At 45.4% G+C, this 17,639-nt stretch overlaps 1 protein-coding gene across 3 annotated transcripts in view; it reads left to right on the top strand.

The window, feature by feature from the left end:
• LOC135263406 (membrane-associated phosphatidylinositol transfer protein 3-like) overlaps positions 1-17,639 on the top strand; it is a 107,454-nt gene that overhangs the window by 79,910 nt on the left and 9,905 nt on the right. For all 3 annotated transcript variants that reach the window (XR_010332456.1, XR_010332457.1, XM_064351375.1), the window contains 4 exons: positions 5,785-5,942; positions 6,106-6,276; positions 12,902-13,096; positions 14,320-14,468. Coding sequence is in view for 1 of the 3 variants with exons in the window: in XM_064351375.1 (XP_064207445.1) it covers positions 5,785-5,942; positions 6,106-6,276; positions 12,902-13,096; positions 14,320-14,468 (673 nt within the window). In the remaining 2 variants the exon portion in view is untranslated. The remainder of the gene's footprint in view (positions 1-5,784; positions 5,943-6,105; positions 6,277-12,901; positions 13,097-14,319; positions 14,469-17,639) is intronic.

A 17,639-nucleotide genomic window follows, 5' to 3' on the forward strand; every position in this document is an offset into this window, starting at 1 on the left:
GACCCCCACCAAGGCTTAAAGGCATCCCAGGGACCCCCATCATAAGTTAAAAGGAGTTGTATTTTTAAAAAAAGTTCCATCAAGATCACAGGGTGGGGGACCCTTTCGCAGTGCAATCGAGGACCTCCTTAGTGGGCCCCTGGACCCCCTGTAGAGAACTCAGGCACTGAATAGATTGCTGATAAAGTTTTATTATTCTTTAATTTCTCAGTTTTTGTGGGTTTGCTGACATCTGTGGTGACGGGTGGTCACAACAATTCGTTTTCATACATCAAATCCATTTGAAATGAATTACACCCCCAAACAAAGAGGCATAGTTGCTTGGGGGTGTAGCACCAGAAGCGCATTCAGTGTTTCATTTTCTTAGAAGATAATCCAGCCAAAGCAAATTTTGGAGAAAGAAGACTGCCTAGAGACAATCAAGTGTCATCTGACATGGTAATGTTGAGCAACATATCAAACCAAATTTTAAAGACAAAGCGTCAACAGATGTGGTTACATGATTTGAAACATTTTACTGGTAGACACCCCAACAAGGGAGGTAATGTTAGGCAACATAAGACCATGTAAGTACGATGCAAGTAGATACTCTCACTTTCACTGTTCCATATCCCCAGTTCTGTAAAACTAAAAAAAGGAGGAGGTTAGCTGACATTGATTAGCCCAATATAAACCCATAAAACATCTTTTTCCGAAAGTAATTTGAAATACATCAAGTCTGTGTTTGGAGCTTGTTCTTCTGCATTCAGCGTGGAAGTTCATGTGCGTGCGCCATCACATTTGAATACTTGGCTTGATTGTCACACCCGACGGCCCAAATGGAAAATAGCATGTAGAGGAGCAATTACAGAATGCAAATACATAGAATGGATATTGCCAGGGTGAAAAGGTATCAAATATGGCAATTTTAAATATGAAAAAACTAAGGATAACAGCTTTAACGGTTTTAATTGGTCTTCCCATACTGATTTGCCAGTTCATTGCTTTGCGGTTCTCACTTGATGTCGGTGCTTTACTCTGATGACATATTTCTCATATTGGACTCCCAGATAAACTTATTCATTTTCCAACTCTCGAGCGGTTTAATGAGGAGAGTCGTTATCCCCTTCCCATTAGCATGTAAAATCTCCACCGCCAGGTGAGCAAATGATTAACTGTCTTCCAACGTGCTGCAGAATGTGTGAAAGAAGGCTCCTGAACTGAGCTATTTCAAAACAGGAAAGAGAATGATAGATTCAAAGAGAATGGTAAATGATGGAATAAAAGAAACTAAATGAAAGCGCAATTTTAAGTGTGAATGTTTTTCCCGTTCTGCCTTTTCATTTCCTATTTTGACCGCCCTTTCAGGATTTTAAAAATCCTTTTCCTCTTTCCTTTCCTGCTTTGACGTTTCTCACACCATGTTAATTCAGCTCGAACAGAGATTATATTTTACCCAAATGGGATAAAATGTACTCTGTCGGACTGAAATATACGCTATCGCAGCTGATTTAACCGTGAGAATTCTGCAGTGCATACTGAAGTCCTCAGCGTGTTATCCCTGCTTCATATTTAACATTTCTTCCCTTGCATAAAGTGCCTTCCATAAACCACGGTGCAGCATTTCCACACAAACAGCTCCTTATCTTCCTGCGTTTCCCATCCCAGATAACAAGGGACCTGATGCGACTCTATTGCTAATGCTAAGTCAGCGCGCTAGTTCTGCGGTGTGCCCATCTCATAAATAAAATATTGATCACCTAAATGAGCGCTTGTATTCTCAGAAGACGGTGTTGTACTGATAATAATAATAATAATGCACGAGCGTGGTTTATCAGCACTTTCTGGTACAACGTTGTAGTGTTACAATGCAGGAGGTTAAGGCCGCCAATAACTCCTACATGTGTGATGCCAGGAGGGGGAGAAGGTGCAGAGGGAACTGCTGTTCCTCATTGGCTGCTGTCAATTCTGGCTGTTCCCTCCCACAGCCAGGCAGGAATACAGGGCTTTGGACAGCAGCAGCCTCGCACCTATTTCAGGTGTGGCCCATTGCCTTTGTTAGGCCTGTTACTGAAGCACAGCCTCCTGTGCTTTTGGAGGAGACCTTGTGGGACTCAGCTGCTGAGCCGTTAATGTTCCTCAGCCCTCTAGACCCCTTAAATAGCTTTTTTTTCCTCCCTGCGCCATTGCAAGAGGATATGATTATCATTTTCCCAGGCTTGGGCATAGCTTCATGTTGTCTGCATTAATTTGGTTTTGGGAAATAAATTGACTTTAGGTTATTGCTTCTTTCCGTCCGGGTGTTTTTTCCTCAACTGCTGCCCCGCACAGTGATTTGACATTAAATTAAAATTAAACTCATGAACTGAAAAATGAACTGTAATGTTCTGTGGGGATTTTTAATTAATTAATTGAATTTCAGTTAATTTCCTGAAAGGACTGAATTGACATGGGCTTAATCTTAGCCTTGCTACCGGCCCCCACCCAAAGTAAGTAGGCCAACATCTGCAATACTATCAGCTTGGCCAGCACAAAATGGAAAACAAGCAGGAAGCTTAGCTAAGCTAGCCAGGTCACTGAGCATGCTAGTGGTTTTCTTTGCTGAGGTTCATCTAGCAGCCTATTGGTGGCTTGGGGACGTCTGCCATGACAGTTTGGCAGATTGTATGTCCATTTCCACTGTTTAGTTATTGTGGATTTGTGTCTGAATTTGTCTGAATTAGGGTTGACGTCCAATTCACAATTCAGTCAGTTTGGGAAACAAAGTGCAATGACATTCATTAATGGAAAACCCCCTCTGGGGCTGCTGGGTGTCTCATTCAGTTAAGGCAGCAGACTGTGGTCTGCGTGTTAAAGCCACATATGAAAGGTCTTCCTCTGTCTCCACGCTGTGTGAGCTTACCTGTAGTATGGGCTGTGAAAAGCAATAGAATGAATGGTTTTCTACACTCTCCCGAATCAGCAGTGGGGTTTGCACATGAATGCAGCTGTGATGCAGGTGATTGGCCATTCCAAATTAGGGTGGGGACTGGACAAGCTCAGCTCTATGCTGTGTGACACATTTTTATTAAAATGCAGAAAAGAAGAAGAAAATGATTTTAAATCCCTAAGTACTTTTCTGTAATTTTTCAAATAATGAACTTAATTTCAGTTTATTTTCAGAACTGACTACACTGGAGGGGAATTGAACCCAACCCACAGAGATAGTAGAGCAGCAGTAATAGAATGCAGTCCTAAAAACACAGAAATTCATCTTCATACATCTTTATACATCTTTATACATCGCGAATGGGGGAGAGCACACGCACACTGCGAGCAACCGTGCCATGAATCTAAAGCAATCAGGTGACAGGTTAGATTACGCCAGGTCCGCGCTCTGCCCCGACAGCACGCGTTTATTTACGCCTCTTTGTTAATTCGGCTCGCCCGCCAGTCCGCGCTCCGTGGGGTTCGCCCGTGCTGGAAGCGCACGTTGTTTTGGAAGCCGCGCGGCCGCGCGAGGCTCGTTCCAGGTTACCGCGGGGAAGGGGCGGGCCTCGTTCCTCAGCCCCTCATTGATACCCGCCGCACGCAGGCCCTGCCTGTCTGCCGGCCTCCTCTCTAAAAATAGCTCCGCTCCGCCGAGCCGGCGCGCGTGTGCAGATGCACGGACGCTGCAGGTGAGCCGCCGCGTACTCAGACCATCCCGCCTCCGCAAATAGCCCAGGTGAGAGCTGCGTCGCCATCCCCGCCGTGCAGGAGGGGGGTCTGGGCATGCTGGGGAAGGGAGCGTCCCGGGGTGGTTAAAAAAAGGCCTAACCCCCCACATACCCCTGGAAACAACGCTACCTCGCCTTCCCCAAACATTCAGCACCCTCTTATTACTCTGGCCAAAAAAAAAACGAAAGCCTCCTTCGGTGCCAAAACAACCCCGCACACAAAATAGATTTTCTCACCAAACAGCTAGGTCCCAAATGAGTGCTCTCATTGTTGTTGTTCTCCCAATCCCCCCCCCCCCCCACCCCCACCCACCAGCCCTTTACTTCCCTTCTGTTATTCTTTGGTCTCATTAAAGGCAGGCTCTGTAGCAGATCTCAGCCAACATGGGGCATCCAGGGTCAGATTAACGATCGCCAGACCCCGGCTCTGCTCCAAAGCACGCTGGGGTGGAGGGGAACTGTGGGAATCTGTGTGCCGAGTGTTAAAAAGCCTTTTCACACTGCTCTGATTATTGCCTGTAGAGAGGGAGCTCACGGGGAGATGGGCTGTACGCATGCACACACTCAGGCACGCACGCACACACAGACATATGTACAGATACAAACGCTGACAAATGCAATAGCCCATACGCACGTGCGCACCTTCCCATCTGCACGAAACACGCTCACACGCGCAGACGTTCACACGCATGGATGTGTGCGCGCACAAGCACACAATGCTCAGAGCACACACACACACACACACACACACACACACACACACACGCGCATCGGTCTGTTGGAACAGATGGACGGAAAGTCGGGCAGCCAGCAGCTGACGGCTGCCTGTCCTGAGCGGGCGACAAAGGGTCCAGACGGCGATCGATAGCGCATTGATTCGGACACTTCACTCGCCGGCTCCTCTAATCCGCGCTCCCAGCGCGCGCATTAGCTAGCGCCGCGGAAGTGCGGCGGGAAGAGGGGATGAGAGGTGTTTGAGAGCGGCGGCCAGGCGGCGCTTAAAGAGAGTGCTCGTTGTGCGCGGGAAACGTCGATCCGCGGCGGAGCTAGGCTGCGGTGAAGTGCTCTCCGCTCTGAGCCCCGGTGAGAGTCCGGACCGCGGCTCCCGTGCGGTGCTGTGCAGCCCTTCCCCACTGTACGGCTGGAGCCAGGCTCGTTCCAGATGGAGACAATTCTGCTGCTCTGGTGTGACAAGACTGGCCGTCTAAATCAAGTGCATTGCCAGAGTGTAACTCGCTAACTAAAGGCTGCTGCCTAAGCTTCATGAGACCACTGTCAGAGCTTAATTTGCTACCTAAAGTAAAGATCATTATCAGAGATTCATAAGACCAGCTGCCAGAGCTTAAGTTCATATGACCATGGCTATACTGTAGGTTCATTTGCTACCTAAAGACCATTACCAGGGCTTCATTATCTAAGATCGCTTCCAGCGTTTCATTTTATATCTAAAGACAACTACCAGTGCTTCATAAGAGCACTACCAGAGCTTAATTGCCATCTAAAGTATAGACCATTATCAGAGCTTAATTTGCTATATAAAGACCACTACCGGAGCACTGCTATAACTTAATTTGCCATTGGAAGGAACCCCCCTCCTCCATCTCTGGAAAAACTCTACATGCTAGTTCTGTCCACTCATGGGTGTTCACTGTGACTCTGACTCCTGTAAGCAACTCCATGTTCCCTTCTGTTTATCTCACCGTACGTTGTTTGTATGCAGTGCCACGCTGCTCACAGTCTACCCAGGGTTCTCTTGCGTGGTCTGCAAGCCAACAGCACTAACACTGCAGGGCTGAGCTGACACGGTCAGCCTGAAAGAAAAGCTCATGACGACCTCCCGCAGTGAGCCAGTGGTTTCCTAGCTCTGTACAAAAAGAGATTTTATTGAGTCCCTGCGGCAACTAACTTCAGTTTGGTCCTTAAGGGAGACATTGCCTCTCTATTTCAATTTCAATTTTAATTTAATGCTTTATTGGCATGACATATTTTTACAATACACATGACAACGCTTATGTAATCAATGTCATAACAACCCTTCATTCCTTCTCTCTCTCTGTCGCTCTTTCTCTCTCTCTCCCCTGTCTCCCCCCCCCCCCGTCTCTCTCAGCCTGTTGCAGGAGGAGGACAGTTTACGTCCAGGCAGTAACTCCAGTCTGGTACTAAACCCAGGTCACTTTGACTTTGAGGTTTCTGACTGTTTTCTGCTGGGCTGTCCATTGGGGCTGGTCTTGGCTATGAGGAGAACTGTGCTCCCTGCTGTGTCAGGTTAGTATCTCCCACATCTCCTACCCACACACAGACACACACATACACCCGCATGCACACAAATGCTCCATCTCACATACACACACACACACACATGCACACAAATGCTTGGTCTCACACACACACGACATGTGATTTGTGTATATTTGTCCTCTCTCCCTAGCAACCCAGCTCCGTCCTGCCTGCTCCCAGATCTTCAACCTTTTCTTCCCCTCGGATCCATCAGCCTCCCGGCTGGAACCCCTGCTGCACCCCCATTTCCACCAGCTGCCCCCCTTCGCTGTACCCCGCTACCAGCGCTCCCCACTGGGGGACGGCCGCTCCACTCTTATAGGTAAGAGCCTGCCCCTGCCTGGTGCCACGCACGCACACACACACACACACACACACGTGCATGTACACACACACACACACACACACACACACACGTGCATGTACACACACACACACACACACACACACACACGCACTCAAGCTTGCACGTGCGTGTACACACACATACACACACACCTACAGGTGCATGTACACACACACACACACACTCAAGCTTGCACGTGCGTGCACACACATACGCACATCCACACACTGTTGGAGCAACAGCAGTCTATGTGGACCAAACTCTGAGTGGTTTTTATTTTTTTTTGCTTTGATGACCACAAAATTATTTGAATGACCGCACCGTTTATAATTTTATTTTCTAACTTTAACTGAACCAACAGCAAAACTGTATGTATCTATGGTCCATTTTGCAAATCTTAACATTGATCTTTTCAAAACTCTTAAATTTAAGTTAAATACCAGATTGAAGTACTTTCAAAATCCTAAAAAAGTATATATAATATCATGGTTATGGAGACAAATGGTGAAAAACTGTTGATTGATGTTATGTAAATGAAACCACTCACAGCTGATTCCCATGTCAGTTGGAGACTTACCCTGGTATTTTCAACTTCACTACCATTTATACAGTAAAAGGGGACATCTTTGGAATTATTTATTTATGTAAAGATAGAATAGAGAAATGGGTAACAGAAGAAGAGGAGTTGCATGGAGAGGGAGAGGAGTATGCATGTGTGGTGGAAGACAACAGAGAGGAAGACCATGAGCTGTAGTCTCAGATGAGATTATGGCTGCAATAATTGATCATGTGGTAAATCATGATCTCCTAGCAATGAGAGGGGCTGGCCTGAGAGTGCAGCCAAATCAGGACTGCTCAACACCGGTATCTACTGTGAGAATTTTCCAGTGAACCAATAGATAAAATATGCATTAAGGGAATCTGACCCCACTGCATATGAAACATAGTTTAAACATATCTTATACTATCAACACTAACAAAAGAAAATATATTAGGGTTTTTCCTGCATTGAAATGTCTTAGACAGGCTGTCTAAGTATTTTCTAATCCAGCCACCTAAGCCAAATGATCACCAAATTGCACAACAACAACAAAACAAATTTTAAAAATAAAAGAAAAAGAAAAGCCATAAAAAAATTGTCTGTGAATTTATTAGCACAATTTGGGCGAGAATGATAAGATACAGCATTAACTACTGTAGAATCTGCTTAATTGCATAAAAGAATGAGGCAGAGAGTACCAATGACAGTGCCTGCTATTCAGGCAACTGCTGTCGATGTGATTTTCAACAAAAACTGCCTCCCTTCATAAATCTAGGTGGGTTTGTGTCTTTAAAGAGCAATTGTCGGTTTGTTAATGCTGCATCTGTCGATTTTAACTATAGGTCATTATGTGTTGTAATTGGACATAATTGCATGAAATAATATGCTAATGGTTTATGCAAATATGCAATCTCTTTACAATGAATTGAATGGTTCTAGTTTTGGCAATTCTATGCAAATACCCAGATTATGAAATTCTATACTATCATTAAGCCATCCTGTTTTTGCTTATTTGTGCTGTTTGAACTGAGAAATAAAATTCTGAAAAGCCTTTAATGTTGTTTAAGAAACAAGTGACAACAAAAAGAATGGCACAAACATTCACTGAGTGAATGAATAAAGTTAGAAGGTTAATTAATATTGTAAACTGAGTTTTGAGTGACAAAAATGAAATGCATTTCATGATATATTGCAATTCCAAATACCAATATTCCTGTAGAATCATTCAGAATTCAGTATAGGCTCTGTCCAGTATATCAAAGTCTGTCCTCTAGACCTGCATGCAAGTTCCTATCTGCTTTTGGCATTTGTTTTGCAATCAGGGATTTAACATAAATCAATTTTATCCTGAATTTTCTCCATGGCGATCTGCAGCTAGCTACAGAAGGGGATTTCATTCTCTATGTCCTCTACTTTGCCCTCTCTCCTTCTTTCCTTACCCTCCTTCTTCTTGTTCCCTCACTTATTACCTCACAGTCAACTAATGGTGTGTCTCTTTCAATTGGAGAAATACTCAATTCTTCTGCTTCTCTTAACAGCAGGCTTGTTGTTCCCTTAATTTGCATTCCGTAGTGCAAGGAGAGGCCATATGCAGATATCCCTTTGGCCACCGGCTTCATACTCAGTATTTCATTGGTGTAGATTATAATGGAACTCCCCAACACACATTCTACACTTCAAAGTGAAGGGTCTTAGAATTTACCATGTTGTCAATGCATTTATTTTAATAATAGGTGGCACGCATTATCTAAGGTGATCCAAAAAAAAACTCAAAGTAATGCATTTGCGCTCTGTGTTATTAGGCGCTAGTTAGCGCTGCCATTTACCTGAAAAATGGCTGACATTGTGGGGACCGTGAAATGTGGAAGGAGACGAATGAGGTGTGAGGTAATGCAGACAGAATGGGACTATGGCTGTGCAAGCTGTATGTTTCCTGGGCGCGTCTTTGAAAGAGATATCAGTATTCTGCTGCATGCGGGCGCACCATGCAATTAGACTGCGAATACGCTCGGCTTTTGACTCGGTCAGTTCTCTAGTGAGAGGCCGAAACTCGCAACACAAAGAGGTAAAAAACTGGCAGTCTGAGAACATAAGCAAGGCCAGCCAATTCCGGCCTGATCTGCTCCCACCGTATGGCTTTTTATCTCTCCAATGCTTAACACCCACTTAGCATATGGACATACCCCCAAACGCACATGCCCAAACACGTGTGCACGAGTACAAAAAACACATGCACACACACACACCCTAAACATACATTGCCACATACGCGCACACATGCACACCCACACGCACATGCACACACATACCCATACACGCATATAAAAACATACACTCTCCCTAAGCACAGACAGAGCTGAACACACAATTCCAGAGTTCAAAGGTCGCTGTGGCACAGGAATGAATGGAGGAGCGTGCTGACTGATGCCCTGCGCAGATGGGCTTGATTTGTTCATGTTACAGGCTGGCCTTGTCATCTTTACCTGTTCTTTTCTCCAGAGGACCATGTGTACTCTCACTCTCTTGAAACGTGGTTCCAGCGGCCATCAAGTGTGAGTGAAATTGCCTGCAGTGTTTCTGCACTGCAGTCAGAATAGCATATTTTTCAGAGTAGCCAAATGACATGTCACTCAGTCAGCAATCAGCACGGCCCTGAAAAAGCCACTTGCTGAATTGGTCTCAAACGGCAAACAGGAGCGGTGCATGGAGAGGTGCATGGTAAACATGAATCCCTGAAGGCGTATTTCAATGAGCAGCTGCACATTCACACACACACACACACACACACACACACACGCACACACACACACACACATACACATGCACATATATGCACATACGCACACGCTCATACCCACACACACACACATACACGCATGCACACATATGCACAAACTCACACGCACACACATACACACACACAGACACACACACACACACACACACACACGCACACACACACACACACATACACATGCACATATATGCACATACGCACACGCTCATACCCACACACACACACATGCACGCATGCACACATATGCACGAACTCACACGCACACACATACACACACACAGACACACACACACACACACACACAAAAGCAGAAACTCACCATAGGGCTCTAAAGTAATCTTAGCTGAAAGCACAGTGGAGCAATATACTGGTTCAATTTCATGCCTCCTGGAAAAAGAAAAAAACAAAAAGAAACAGTAGTTTAAAGTTAGTTATCCAAGAGGTGGGCTAAGGCACAAAGATATGAAATATGACAGAGACCAGCCTTGTGTAAACACAATTAAATGCATAGTGCATAATTATGCATAGTCGTGCAGCAGAACACAAAAATGGACCTTGCATATTATAATATCTGGTACAGTACTATGAAAACAATCAGAGACACTCTGGATAAAATTTATCATACAACATGGCACAGCAGTCCTTAACAGATATGACCTGTTATTTAAAAATGCTAATGCTATTATTATTAATTGTTGTTGTTGTTGTTATTATTATTATTATTTGCTCAGAAGGCATGGCCATGCAGACATACATATAATGCTAGTAATTTCTCATTCTGTGTCCTGTTTGTGCAGCTGGTCTTTTGCAAAGAAAGGTACAGTGTGTCCTCCATGTTAAAATACAGAAGAGCCATGAACTGCAATTTTATAACAGCCCAGTCAGTTGCCTCATTCTAACTAACATAAAGGGCAAGAGGGAAAGCAACAGCATGCCAGAGATAAAGTAAATGAAAGTAAATGGAGGTAATAAAGCATGGTGAAGATAAGGACAAAGAGGGATGTTGGTTACCCAGACATGCCCAGACATTTGTGTTTGAGAGACATATTGTGTGTGATTTCCATCTATCCATCCCACCCTAGAGGGTGTAGTAAGCAGTTTAACATAAATTTATTTTACAACAGGCTGCAGAGTACGGGTTGTCTTCTTGCGGTTACATTTTTTAATGAAAACTGCTCATTTAAGAGCTTGAGCTCTGATTAAGCACGAGCGAATACACTACTTATGTCTTAACTTACCCTTAAAATGCACAGCACATGCAGTCATGCACATTCACATCACCCACACACAGAAAATATACACACACACTCACATGCACACGCGCGAGCACACACACGCAGGAACACACACACACACTCACATGCACACAGGCGTACACACACACACACTCACATGCACACAGGCGTACACACACACTCACATGCACACAGGCGTACACACACACACATGCACACAGGCGTACACACACACACTCACATGCACACGCGCGAGCACACACACACAGGAACACACTCACACACTCACATGCACACAGGCGTACACACACTCACATGCACACAGGCGTACACACACACACACTCACATGCACACACGCGTACACACACACTCACATGCACACAGGCGTACACACACACACTCACATGCACACACGCGCACACACGCACAGACACACACACACACACACACACTCACATGCACACAGGCGTACACACACACACTCAAAATCACACCGCAGCCACACACACACAGGAACACACAACACTCACATGCACACAGGCGTACACACACTCACATGCACACAGGCGTACACACACACACACACTCACATGCACACACGCGTACACACACACACACTTACATGCACACACACACGCACAGACACACACACACACACACACACACACTCACATGCACACACACACGCGCGCACACACGCACACACACACACACACACACACTCACATGCACACAGGCGTACACACACACACACTCACATGCACACACGCGTACACACACACACACTCACATGCACACACACGCGCGCACACACGCACAGACACACAAACAGATACAGGAGGTACAGAAAAGGAGAAAATCTGATGGTTAGCTCTTTTGGTCGGCAGTCTGTGTAGGCGGTGTGTCAGGGCCATTTCCGCGCGGGGTCTAATGAGGTGTTTTGCGCGTCTTCGGAGGTGATGGGTGAACGGATGTCACCTCACCGTTGACCCGCGGACGCCCTCATAGCCGCGTGATCACATTATCTCTGAAAACAGGGCAATAAGTCCGCCATCACAATGGCCCGCTCCCGCTAGCGATGCAATCAGCCAAATCGCCAGTAGGGAACCGCCAGGGAGAACAATGGCCTTTCCGCGCAGTTCAGGATCCCGCGGATTCCAGGCGGCGAGAGCGAGCGCGGCGGCGGTGCCCGCGCCATCCTTCCCTTCTGCTCCTCATCTTCATCGTGAATCGTTTTTATTTTCTTTTTCATTCCGTTATCTTGGCGAGTGGCGACAGGGACAGAGACTGACAGGAGGCTAAGCCGTAAATGCACACGCCCCTGGCTGTGTGCGGTTCAGGCAGTGAGGAAGGCCTCGAATGGAAGTGTCACAGGGGGAAAAATGCGCTGACACAGATCCTTATCAATTATGGGAATGTCAAAAAAACAGTGACTTATGGCCAGCAAAGGATTACTGCATTGTTTAAAAGTGGTTTCTAAAGTACAACTTTAAACCAGTTAAAAAGCCTGTGATCTATTATCATGTCCATCATGCAAATACCCTGTTGTGAATACACAACTAGAAACTTCTCACATCATAAAAAATCACATTTGAATTAAGAAAAAAATTCTGATTAGATCATATATGCAGTACCTAGCATCTAGTTTGGCTCCTGAATGCATTTTATGGGCTATTTCAGTGAATAGAACCTTTTGAACAGATTATTTTTTTCTTTCTCCCTCTCTCCCTCTCTCTCATTCTCACTTGCTCTCTCCCTCCCCCTGCCTCCATTGCTCTTTCCTTTTTCCTCTCTCCCTGTCCCTCTCTTGATCCTTCCCTCCATCACTCCCTCCCTTTCTCTCCCCCTTTCTGTCTCTGTCTCTCTCTCTGTCACTGCCTCTCTTGCTCTTTCCCTCTCCCCCCTCACTTCCTCCTCTATCTCACCCTCTGTGTCCCTCTCTTGGTCCTTCCCTTCCTCCATTGCTCCCTCCGTCCCCCCCCCCCTCTCTCTGTTTGTCTCTCCCTCGCTGTGCGTTCCCTCTCCAGCTGATGCCATCCACAGCAGCCCAGCGGTGTTCCTGGGCGGGGGCTCCAGAGCGTCGGGCCTGCCTCCCCCCACCCCCCCGGAGCTGGGCGGCGGCGGCGGGGGGAGAGAGGGGGCCGGGCAGCGCAGACCCAGTCAGGCCAGCATGGACAGCGAGGCGTTTTCCGAGAGCCAGCTGGCCAGCAGCATCGCTAACAGTGAGTGACAGAGCATCGGGAAAAGCATTCCTCCACTACACAGCACCATACGGCCCGTCTGCCATTTCCTCCCCGAGCTCTCGCCATAAAACAAATCCCCTTCGCTAATCATTTTCAGGTTTTTTTCCTATTTTTAATTGCACATAGCATTTAAGTACTGTGCATTCACCAACAGCTTCAGTTACTCAGATCTTTGCTGATGTCGAGACCACAAGGAAATTGTATTTCTCTTCCAAGAATTCCATCAGTTGTACTGTTGTTATTTTTCTTTACATTTTACTGAAATTTGGCAGTTGGCATTCTTCCCGTTATGGTACCAGCAGGAACAGGCCTGATATTAATTTTCAGTGTTTCATTGAAAGTTTGCTAAATTAGTTTGGCAGTCACTGAAAATAGCAGTGATTGTAAAATATCTGAATGAAGAATTCACAAAGCCAGGTGTGTTACACTGTATGTGACTCACATGGTAAATAACACTGAATCTCAAAGCTAAATAATTTTCAATTTAAACAAGACGGTGACTGAGCACATATGAAAAATGAATCTCCCCTTATTTCTCTTTTTTCATCAAATACATATTTGTGTGTGTGTGTGTGGGGTTAATATTTATTTTATATATATATCACATTTTGTCTGGGACAGGCAGTAAACAAACAACTCAATGGCAAATATTTCATGTGTGATATATTTGCACACTAGTAATCTGTGGTTTTTGGCACTTACTTCTGTCTGTCTGTCACGGAAGCTAGTTTTTAAGTAAAATGGAAAATGTGGTTTCAAATAGAGTAAGCGGAGCGTGGCGGTAACTAGCCGAATAACGAAGCGCTTATTGATGGGGACAGAAACGCGCATCTGCACTGCGCGCTCGTCCTGTTTCCCCTGCAGTCGGCCCCGGGCTCCTGTAAATCCTGCGCCCGGACGGCAGGTACCTGCATATCAGTCTTTCAGGTGTTTTTCTGTTGTTCACCGATGAAAACTCTCTCGACAGCCCTTTCCATCTCCTAAAGCTCTCTCGCTCTCTCTTCATCAGTTTCCCTCGCTCCTGTGCCTCTGTCTCCATCACTAACCCTTAATTCGCCCTCTCAGTGCCTTCGCCTCCCTGTCACATCTGTCGTGCTTTTCTCTGCGCATGGTTCTGTTCTTTTGTGCAACTTAAGCACTGTACTGCCCCCCCTCCCCCCCACCTCTCTCTTTCTCTCCCTGTCTGCCTGCCTCCCTTTCAGTCTCTGGGACATGGTGGGGGTCCAAGCGGCTGGACTACGCTCTGTACTGCCCAGACGTTCTCACGGCCTTCCCCACCGTGGCGCTGCCCCATCTATTCCATGCCTCCTACTGGGAGTCCACTGACGTCGTGGCCTTCATGCTCAGACAGGTGAATTCTCTCTCTCCCTCCCCTGTCTCTCTCTCTCTTTCTCCCTCCCTCTAACTCTCTTTCTCTTTCTCTCCCTGTCTCTCTCTTTCTCCCTTCCTCCCCCTCTCTCGCTTTCTCTGTCTCCCTCCCTCCCTTTATCTCTCTCTCTCTCTCCTCCCTCTATTTCTCTCTCTGAACCCAGGGATATCGAACACAACAGCTTCAGTCTTTTTTCCTGAACAAACTGTGCTACAGCGCAGGCTCTGAGTGCCACTGTAACATGTATGGGGGGGGGGGGGGGATTCTCCAATGTGGTTATTTGAATTTTTTTTTTTTAATTGTAGGTTGTTTTTTTTTTTAACCCCTTCTCTCCACAATTTTGGAATGGTCAGGCATTCCCAAGCTGCAGCGCTCATCCCGAACCCACATCTCATGTCAGTTCAGGGAGAGCACGGGTGTGCTTTCCTTCGAAGCGTTTCATGTCACCCGCCACTTCTCATCGGAGCACCGTTCACCAGATGGGCTCGCGCAGTCGAGTCGGGGGGGGGGAGACGCTTCGCGAGCGGCTTAATAGGCGCGCTTCCGGGTGCCTGATCTAGCAGCGGGAGCCGTCGGCGCGCGGCGTGATGTTGTCGTCCCGGGCCGAATGACACCCTCCCCTCGCGCGGGTGATGCTGGAGGCAACCGCGCATCGCCCTGAGGGGCTGATTTCTGTTACTGTTCATAAACAGAAACGACGAAGAGGAAGAGGAGCCGTACCTGTTACATGGCCCCTTTAGACCATAGATTTCTCGCAAAAACTAGATTAAAGCAGAATGCAGATCTGAAGACACATTTATACTGTTGTATGAAGAGACCCCCCACAACCTATTCTCAGCTTTAAAATGAGCCTTTACTCCATTAGCCTGGCCTTAATGAACCATTGTTGTCCCAGAGTTCAGTCAGCTGTGACTTTACATTCTATATCTTTCCCAAGGCACATTTTCTTTCCTCCTTATCAATTCCTACAGTCACTGCTATATTCTCAAGGACAAGATGTCTAAAAATGGGTCTGACCGAGGGAATGTATTTATTTTTTTTCTCTTTCATGAAATTCTAACTCTGGCCATGAATAAAGTGACTATTTTGTCCTTGGTATGGGCAAAGACATCAGTGGGAGAGCTATTTTTACAACAGCAAAATGGATTGAGCAGCAGATAAATACATCTCTTTGCTGTTTGCAAAAAGAAACACTTCAACACATTTCAGGCCTTCAGTTTGCTTTCTTGATAACAGGCTTCAAGCTACTGCTGTTATATGGTGAACCCTGCCGGCCCTTAGAGTCTGTTTCTAGTGTTTGGAGCTCTCAGGCTCAGCAAAAGCTTGTAAGCATTGCAGTTTGGTTGCTTGTGTGCCAGAGCTACTTCACCTACACTGAGAAAGGCAGTGAGCCAAAACACAGCGTGGTGTTTCAATAAAATCATCCGTTTCCAAACGCACAAAACGATACACTTCAGCAAGCCTTGTGAGCTTGTATCACATTTATTTAAGATATATGAAGATGCATATTTGGAGCAAATAGGTGGAAATGACATTACATTACAGGCATTCAGCAAACGCTCTAATTCAGAGTGACTCGCATAGCTTTTTATATAGCATCCATTTTTACGGCTGGATACTGAAGCCATTCAGGCTGAGGGCCATTTAAGGGTAAAGCAGCAGTGTCCCACATGGATTCAAACCTGCAACCGTTAGGTTATAAGCACAGCTTCTTAACTATTATACTACGCAGCCTTGCCTATTAGACTACACAGCTACAATTAAGCAGTTTGAACAGGAGTGCTCAAATTCTTTCTGTCCAATCATGGCACCCCTGAACACTGATTGGAGACTAAGAATGCTTTGGCTTATCGTGCAGACTTCTATCTCCACAGTCTCTGTCTCACAGGATGCCAGCTATCTTACAACAGCACAGTTATATCTTATATAGGAGTGGCATCCTGTTGTTACAAGCTTTGCATAAATGCAAGGCTTTATTTGATTCATACATAACAGATATACATGTAAGAGACATCTAACACTCATGTGCCTCTGTACACTGAATTTAGACTCATTTTAACATTCATTTACAGCAGATGTTAATGTTAACATAAAGTTGCTTACAGTAGATGGTCACATTAAATTTAACCAAGAAACTTAATTTAGAACCATTGTGTGGTATAGGTCTTGGGTTTTGTTATTATTTATTTTTATAATTATCTTCTGCAGAACAATTCTCTTTGGATATATTAGACTAATAATTTGATGAATGGGTACTGCCAAAATAAATGAAATTGAATTTTGATTGCGGGTTCATGGGTCTACCATGATTAAAAAACCTCTCTGCATTGCAATCGTGATTAATGACCGCTCTTGGTTAATATGTTTAAAATATGGATTTGTGTCTGTTCTGTCCAGTGGCAGTGAGCTACGATTTTGTGTTCGATGTTCTGCTTTAATGCCTTTGCATGGTTTCATGGTTTTATGTATTAGTGAATTAACACAACAACGGCAGTAAACAGTTAAAATGACATTCGTGGCTTTTGAGGGGTCTTCATATGTACTGTTCCTATGGCGGTGAGCGTCTGGCTGTTACGTAATGTTGCAGATTTACTGTGCCAAACTGCAGCTACTTCAAGGCAAACCAGAAAGTGCCACATAAAAATCAGCAACCTCTTGTAGTAATGGAAATAAATGGAACCATTAGATAAGCTGCTTTTTTGGATCCATGGTTCCTGCATAGAATGATAAACAATGAAGGCTAGACTGAAATCAAGCACATCCAAAAGTGTCCGAGGCACTTACTGCTTTGAAGATTAAAAAAAGCTTTAATTCGCATGGTTTGTAAATACCTTTTGGTATTTAGTGCTTATGCTCAGGCATTTTGATGCTTCCAGTAGCACTCAGCAGAAATGCAATTAAATGTGAAGCTCTGAGTCTGAGCCTTTCAGTTTTTTCAGGCTGTGGAGCCTTATGGGGTTCAGAAACAATGTGTTTTTAGTCTTTTTAAGTCACTGTATGTCAATAAGGCGTGTATGTACCTGAATTAGCAGGCTGTGTCATTTTTGGCTGACAAGAGCTCCATAGACAGTCTAAATGGGGTTCAGATTCTTCCTCGGATGTCATTGGTTCGTTAAGGAGACTGGCGACTGAGGACTGAGAGGTTCTATTGGC

Source organism: Anguilla rostrata, chromosome 9 (assembly GCF_018555375.3).
Source record: "Anguilla rostrata isolate EN2019 chromosome 9, ASM1855537v3, whole genome shotgun sequence".
Taxonomy (NCBI): Eukaryota; Metazoa; Chordata; class Actinopteri; order Anguilliformes; family Anguillidae; genus Anguilla; species Anguilla rostrata.